Here is a 7,893-nt window from a genome sequence, read left to right as displayed (position 1 = left end):
GATCCATATTTTTTCTGGAGTTGGAGGTGTTTGGCTTGAAGATTTGGGAGTGGAGCTGAAAAATGTGGAGCGGAGCAGTCCCAAACAGATCCTTATTTTCCATGCTCGCTCAAATGGGCTGGGCCTACTCATCAAAACACAAAGTAGGACATGCCAACTCATTTCTCTCTCTCCTACTTTACAGTTGCTTTGCTTACCTAAAACATCTTTCTATAAATTCATGTTTCTTGACTTCACCTTCTTCTATTGAAGGTCACTCGTCATGGAGTGGGAGCTCATTGACGTCCCTGGTAACCTGAATCCCTCCCTCCAAGACTCTATAGGTGTTCCCTTTTAATTGCTCCCAAGTTGTTTTTGTTTGCTATCTTGATTCCATTTTTGTAAACCCTGTTTCCTTGCCTTGCCAGTTGACGTGGTGGCAGCCAAGATTGAGCTCAAGCTAGCCAACACTCTCATTAGGTGAATAACCCTTTACTGTTTAGAGTTGTTTTGGTTCAAATTAATTTTTTTAGTATATCCTTTACTGTTTAGGGATTGAGATTTATGAATTTCAGACTGAAATTAACAAGATTTTGGCGCACTGTTTATTCTCATCTTGGAATATCTGTTTAAATAATATATGGAGGTAGATTAAGGAATGTTCCCCAGTAAGTGGACCAATATTTCATTTGGAATTTCAACTCTATCGAATATGACTTAGTTGTTGTGTTTCCTTCAGCTATGTTTCATCCTGTTGAGATGAAATTTGAATCCCAATGTTTCTTTTTAGTTCTCTCTTCAAGTAAGAAATTTATCCGGAGTGTCATGAATAATTTTATAATGATCCATTTGTTATCAAATTGAGTCTGTGAATATAGTTGACATGTTGGTCATTATTATGAGATGCAACATTTTCCTGGTTGCTCCGTTTGACCCAAAATTGGTTGGGTAGTGCTAGTGTGATAACATTCATGGCAATGTTTTAATGGTGTGACTGGTTTCAGGCAATTGAGCCAGGTATGCCCTTTGGACAGTCTGAGGCATGTAAAACGAGTCCGTCGACAAACTGAATGTGGTGGTATATGCACATTCATCTTATTCTTATTTTTATGTTTGCCTCCTGTACGCTCTAGCACTAGTTATGGAAGACGACCATTGCATTCTTAAAACAGATGTTCATAAGAGTCACGCCATAGCTCTAGAAATACTCATATCATATCATATACATAACATGGGTAATAAACTTTTCCAGTGCAACATGACCTTGTGATTGATCAAAAGTTACTTTTGCCCAACCATCGGTGGGCTTTAGGTTTTGGATCACAGGGGGTGGAGAAGGCTTTCTATTTTTCCATCTTGTAGTGCCAAAGTAATTATTTAATCCTTTTATAAAGGCTGCCCTTTTGCGGTGATATCTTCAAATGAGATACTGATCATTTTTTTAGAACAAGGATAAGAATCATATTTAGATGGAACTAAAACTGAGAAATTCACAATATTTCTTGTTGGATCTACCAAGTAACAAGTTATTCGTCAGAGGCCTTAATCTTGAAATAGTAAAAAGCAGAACCACCATCACAATGTAGAACTAAATTTGATCAGCTCATAGTATATTTTAGCTAGGCCAGACCATATCGCTAATAACTATATTTAGAAAATTTTATTATATCTCTATCTATTTATGTTCTTGTATTATGTTTTACAGGTAAATCTGAGTTATCAATAATCTTATGCCTCTCTACTGGGTCCGAAAGTAGCAGACATTTACATGAAGATGTACAAAAGATAGTGGATACTTATCAGTTGAGTACTTTCGCTGCGAAAGTAAGGAACACTGCCATCCTTGGCCTTGTTTAAACTCATTTTGCCAATTTAATTATGCAAAGGGAGCGTGCTAAGATTTCCTTACCTTCTTATATCTTATCACTCTAGATTCATCAATTTGGCCTATGCTTATTTCACTAGACTTAGCTTGTGCCCTTGTTATACATTGACATTTACTATTGGTAGAAGTCTTTCAGGTTCCCAAGTTTTCTGCTACATTAAAAGAGGAATGGGTAGAGCAGTGCAATCTTTGGCCAACATCTTACCACCCCGCACATGAGTATGTCCTCACGATGTGTCATGTTATGCATTTCTTGTGGTATTTTAATTTTTAAGCATTTAACCATTTCGCTGATAAAGCTACTTTTGGTTTGTTCACTCAAACAAGCAAGATTTGCTAGTCTAAAAGTTATTGATTAAGAAAATAGTCCTATCGCTGAAGACCAATATGAACCGCACACTACAAAGTTTCAGTAACTATCAAATTACTTATCGGAAGTTTTCCATGTCCCAACCAAGGTTACAGCAAGGCTGCTTCTACTGATGTCGGAACACTAACCTGTGGCACTGCCCCGGAACTGCCAGTACATGGTACTTCCATCAAGCAGCATGGTCCCATTCTGATGCGCAACTTCAGTCTGTTATAGGCAGGCAGGCAGCTGCATTCACATTCTAGTTGTCCTTGTTGCAACTTCGGACTTTCCTGGAAGCAGCATTGCTGTAGATTCTAGAATTTTTGGTGGGTGCACAGTGGTGCGGGCGGGCTTCTGGTTAAAAATTGGGCTCATGATTTACAAATGCATAATCTTGTCCTTAATTATTTTTATTTTTATGGCATGCAAATGGGATTAAGGTAACAAACTTTTGAATCGAACTTGAAGTTAGGATCGTACATATAACCCTGCAAATGGTTTGGACTGATATAACTTTAACAGTTTGGATTTTACTTTGGCCTTCCTTAGCTTGGGTGCTAATGGGCCAACACTGCCAACAAATTCACTTGGTTTGGGCTCCACCTCACTAGCAGTTTGGTGTGGTGTGGTGAGGGATAGTTATTATTGGAGTTCTAATGGGTTGAACCCGTGGGTTCGAACTGCTAAAGGATCCGCTGGCCTCCGCCTCCGCCTGACCGCCTCCGGCCTCCCTCTCCCGAGATCCCGCTGGCCTCCGCCTCCACCTGACCGCCTCCGGCCTCCCTCTCCCAAGATCCCGCCGCCGCCACCTCCGCCTCGCCTCCCTCCCTCCCCATCCCGAGATCCCGCCGCCACCACCTTCGTCTCGCCTCCCTCCCTCCCCATCCCGAGATCCCGGCCAAGGACCCGGCAGGGGCGTTGTCGTCGTCGGCAGGGGCGTCGGCAACTTCGACCCGGCCAAGGACCCCGCCAAGTACAACCTCGTCGACCCGCCGGAGAGGAACACCGTTGGCGTGCCCGCCGGTGGGTGGACGGCGATCCGGTTCAGGGCGGACAACCCAGGGCGAGTTGCGCTGCCCGTTGTTCGTCGAGCGACGGGCGCTTCGCTGGTGACGAACATCCGACAGGGGTATGCCTGCCTATTCCCCTCCCTTCCCATCCTGCTGCGTGAAATCAAACACCCAAACCCCTAACGTATGGTATTTGTATTCGGATCTGACCATGATTTTACCTACTAAATTCGATCTTTTTGCAACGTTGGTCCAGTATGCTAATCCACCGATCAATGTGAAGGCTGACTTCGCTTCTGTGACCGACCAATGTTGGTCCAGTATGCCTGCCTATTCCCCTCCCTTCCCATCCTGCTGCGCGAAATCAAACAGGCGTTTTTTTTTTGTTTATCATCGCCAGGATTCTATTCCTGCATCCTTTTGAACTATGGTTGGTGAACATGATATGGTGGAAAGATCCATATCTTGTAGTACTAGGTCTGGAGGCTCTTCTAATTATAGGTCGAAGTGGATAGAGCTATTCCTTGTACTTTTAACTGTATCATGTAATATGAATAATAAATTATGGTCAAAGTGTTTGAATGAATAAATGTTTGGAATGGCCAATGCTGGATGGTGTTGTTTTGCAACTTCTGTGTAGTTTTCACTGAGCTTAGGCGATCCATATTGCCAACATTTAAACTAATCAATGGAATTTACCAAGTAGTATGATTTCTTTTTTGTTGCTTTCAGCAGTCACAAGAGAATTCCAGTCTAAATCCAGTTATTGTTGTCACCGTGCTCAGTGGCATACCTGACACTTGTGTATCAAAATAGTTCAGACTGTTAGTTCTACGTGTTATTCCAGGACCATAGCTAAATACCGAAAATCCTAATGTGTGTGATGATCTTTGCCTGCTTTATAGGAGATTGTTTTAGAAGTTTATTCTGTAGTGATCTGCTGGTGTCATTTGCTGGAGCCTTTGCTGGTGATCTGCTTTATAGGAGATTGTTTTAGAATGGAATAACATTTGATGGACCTTACTCTTATATGCTTAATTTCAGTTCTAACGGCTGCTAGATCTCATCTTTTGTTAGGGATTCTTCAACATGTCTCTTAACACATCGGAAAGCTCTGATGACTCTAATTCAACTCAAACACGTGCAAAAAGGTCCAAGGTGTGGGAACATTTTGAGCAGAATCTTGTGGAAGTGGATAATTGTTTTAGAGCTGTTTGCAAGTATTGTCGAATGCAGTTAAGCACCAAATCTGGAACTAGTAGCCTTAGAACCCACATTTCTCAATATTGTCATGCAATTGGGGAAGCCGAGAGGAACAGATTCATAGCAACCTTAAAGAAGCCTATAGAGAACTTTGTGTTTGACCCTCAGTTTAGTCGTGAGCGTATGATAGAGTTTGTCATACATGCTGAAATCCCATTTAACAAGTTTGAGGATCCATACTTCGAACCATGGGTTCAGTCCATGCAGCCAACTCTAAGTGTTGTGGGACGACAAACTGTTCGCAATGATTGTCTAAAGAAGTACCAGAGAATGAAGCAAGATATTCAGAATGAACTTGAAAGCCTAGACTCCCATGTGTGCTTGACATCGGATTTGTGGACATCAATTCAAAACTTAGGCTACATGGTTGTAACAGCTCACTATATAATTTAATTCAATGTCTCCTCTTGACCAGTGTACAAGAAGCACCACCCACCATTTCTTGATGATGAAGTATGGCGCCTGGAGAAAATTGGCAAGGATGGTGCTTTTCACAAGCGTTTGAATAGGGAGAGCATATGTACTGTTAAGGATTTTCTCACTTTACTACATCTTGATGGTCCTAGGCTTCGGAAGGTATTGTTCTGGTCTTCATTTGTTCTGCTGCTCTGCATGTTTGTTGCCTATGGGTAGTTGCAGTTCATCAAAGATGTGTACTATTAACCCCGCTCTATGTTCAAATCATGCAGATATTAGGTGGCGGCATGTCAACAAAGATGTGGGAGGCCACCGTGGAGCATGCAGAAACCTGTGTTTTAACTGACAAAGTGCATTACTACTATCCAGACAGTCTAAACAAAGCTGGTGTTGTATTCAATGTAGTTGGAGAAGTAAGAGGGTTAATATCTGATAAATTTGTTTCTGTTGATGATCTTACTGAAAAGGAGAAGGTAATGTTCCATCACTTTCTAAGTTCTTTTGAACAAGTTCACCTGGCTTCCTACACCCCCACCCGTTCTGACCTTGACCATCTGTTTTTACATGTTTTCTATTTTCAGGCTAAAGCACGTGTGGCTGTGAAGCAAGCATATGAACACTGGAAGAATGTCTTTACATGTGACAACGGAACGCTTGTGGGAAATCCTTCGCAGCTGTTCAATATGAGATCTCTGTCTTTGCATGAAAATCAATATAACCCGTTTCCCACGCAAGTTTCTACTGATGACTTCGGTTTGAGCCATTCGCCTCTACCATCACCTGATATTTTCTCGATGGAACCATCGAGTTCCTTAGACCCTTGTGTACTGGAGACTGAGGTGGGCAATGAAAATCGATTTCAGTCAGGGGTGCTCCCAGTTGGTGGCCACGAAGTGCCACAAGAGTCTCAAACACTGGATAAGTTCTCCAACTCTTTGGTTTACGAGGATAGCAATCATCCCCCGTTTAGCGATATGTATTATGGCCCTGTAGATCCCAGCATATCCTTTGACATGGATCTTGGAGCTGCACTGAAAGGCTTCATCGCAACCATAGGTCTTTGCAACTTGTTTGACTACTAGTAGCTATCTAATGGGTTCTTATTGGGTTGTAACCATATTTGGCAAGCAGTTTGTATAACTTATGCACTGAAAAGTTTGGGGTGGTATGGTGTGTGAAGGTGGAAGTTTGATTTGGAGTGGGTTAAATTTATATATTTGTGAGAATGGGTTGGTGGGGTTACAGTTTGGATTCCAACTCAATTAACAGGTTGACGTACATATAATTATGTTGTCTATAGATACAATTTTAGAGAACGTGTGCGTAGCTCAGCAGCGAGGAAGCGAGTTGTGTTAGCCACAGTTCGGCAGTTCAACTTCCCGTTCTCAAAAAAAAAAAAAAACTTCCCTCGTTGGCTGTTATTCCGAGTTATATGTGGTCCAACCACTGTTTAAACAGAGTTATACGTGGCCGCAGGCGTGTCCTGGGCAGCTGGTTGGCACGTCTGGGGCAGCTGGCCTTCGGGGGGCTTTCTCGGTCCTGCGGCGAGAATGTTGTACCTAATGAAAGCCCGGGGGTGGTCCACCATCTCAGGACGGAGTTTAGAGACAATTTTACTCTGTTTTATAATAACAATTAAAGTTATCCATGGACATGGAGTCGTGGATACTGCAATTTTACCGAGTAGTCCTCATGCAAATTTTCGATTCTCTTGGACTTTTATGTTAATTTACAGCCTCAGTATTGTCCGTGGATTTCAAGAGGAGGAATCACCATCAATATTTAATTGCATGAAGACTGCAGTTCAGTTATGAAAGGTAACCACTCTCGGCTTCACAGTACATTTCTGAAGCTATGTTATTATATTGTGCTCCTATTGCTTTCCAAAGAGAGAAACTTTGGCAGTCCGAACTTGTTTGGGGTATCACTTAGGTTAAGGAATTACTAATTTGTAGTTTCAAGCCCCTATAACAAGGCACAATCTTCCCTTTTCAACATCTATAACAAGGAAACTAGCATGTGGGGTTTACATGTCAGGTTGCCAGTGGCTCATTACTCTCATATCTTGTTTGGGAACCATGCCCAATGTATGTTCAGTTTTTTTTTTTGACTTTGCCACCTTTTTTCCTGACTATAATTCATTTTTTTCTCACATATTTTTTTTCGAAGGTGTGCCATAGCCCTTGTGCATCAAAGATTCAAGCACGTCTTCTACGCTTTTCCTAATCCCATTACCGGAGCACTTGGTGGAGTCTACAGGTTGCATGGGGAAAGAAGTTTAGTTTAAATCATCACTACACAGTATTTAGGATTTCAGTACCTGAGGCATACTTGAATGGTTCGAGTCGTTTCTCGGGGAAGTGCTGATCAAACTTCTCTGTATGCTTTATTTATAGAATAAAAAAGCTTTAGTTCCGCGGTGAGGAATTGTCTAGCTATATATATATATATATATATTTTAATTTTTATGATAGCTTGCTTGTTGCAGCAATGAAATTTATCAAGAAAAAGTGAGTTGACCTAGAAAGGTTATTCTCATTTAACCCCGACACAGACTGCAAACCTACTTCATTAGACACTGTAATTTTTTATGCTGAATTGTAAACACCGGTAAGGATACAGGTGACGGAGGAGATGGTGAATTGGTGATCATGGTATGAACAGAGATGGAGTTGACAGATAAATCTGAAGATGCTTTCTGTTGGAATGGTGTTTTGATATCCTGTGTTCAGTGTGAGGTAGGATCACTAGTAGAGAATTGGCTTTCGATCCGCCCCCTTTTGTCCCGGTTTAAAGTTGGCCCGGGACAAAATGGGGTGCGCCACGGTAGGCAAAATTGGAGAGGAGATTTACTCCCGGTTGGTAATTGCAACCGGGACTAAAGGCCCCCCTTTAGTCCCGGTTGCAACGGCTTTTTATCCCGGTTGGAGGCACCAACCGGGATAAAAAGGTTAGTCCCGGTTGGCGCCTCCAACCGGGATAAAAGG

General features: G+C 42.1%; 1 protein-coding gene across 1 annotated transcript; it reads left to right on the top strand.

Annotated features, from left to right (window-relative positions):
- Positions 1-262: 262 nt before the first annotated feature.
- Positions 263-7,193, top strand: LOC101785427 (probable inactive tRNA-specific adenosine deaminase-like protein 3). The gene is made up of 8 exons (XM_012845033.1): positions 263-323; positions 408-459; positions 984-1,057; positions 1,685-1,803; positions 2,001-2,083; positions 6,642-6,713; positions 6,952-6,993; positions 7,076-7,193. The coding sequence occupies exons 1-8, from the start codon at positions 263-265 to the stop codon at positions 7,191-7,193; spliced, it is 621 nt and encodes a 206-aa protein (XP_012700487.1).
- The last annotated feature ends 700 nt before the right edge of the window (positions 7,194-7,893 follow it).

The sequence above is a fragment of the Setaria italica genome, chromosome I (assembly GCF_000263155.2).
Source record: "Setaria italica strain Yugu1 chromosome I, Setaria_italica_v2.0, whole genome shotgun sequence".
Classification (NCBI taxonomy): domain Eukaryota; kingdom Viridiplantae; phylum Streptophyta; class Magnoliopsida; order Poales; family Poaceae; genus Setaria; species Setaria italica.
Note: the sequence above shows the minus strand (reverse complement) of the source record. Positions and strands in the feature narration are given on the sequence as shown.

What these genes read in the sequence shown, in the direction of transcription:
- LOC101785427 (XM_012845033.1), top strand. Translation starts at nt 263, where the DNA reads ATGGAGTGGGAGCTCATTGACGTCCCTGGTAACCTGAATCCCTCCCTC. An exon ending in TCGACAAACTGAATGTGGTG is followed by an intron (nt 1,058 to 1,684) that starts GTATATGCACAT and finishes TATGTTTTACAG; the next exon opens with GTAAATCTGAGTTATCAATA. An exon ending in TCTTACCACCCCGCACATGA is followed by an intron (nt 2,084 to 6,641) that starts GTATGTCCTCAC and finishes GTTAATTTACAG; the next exon opens with CCTCAGTATTGTCCGTGGAT.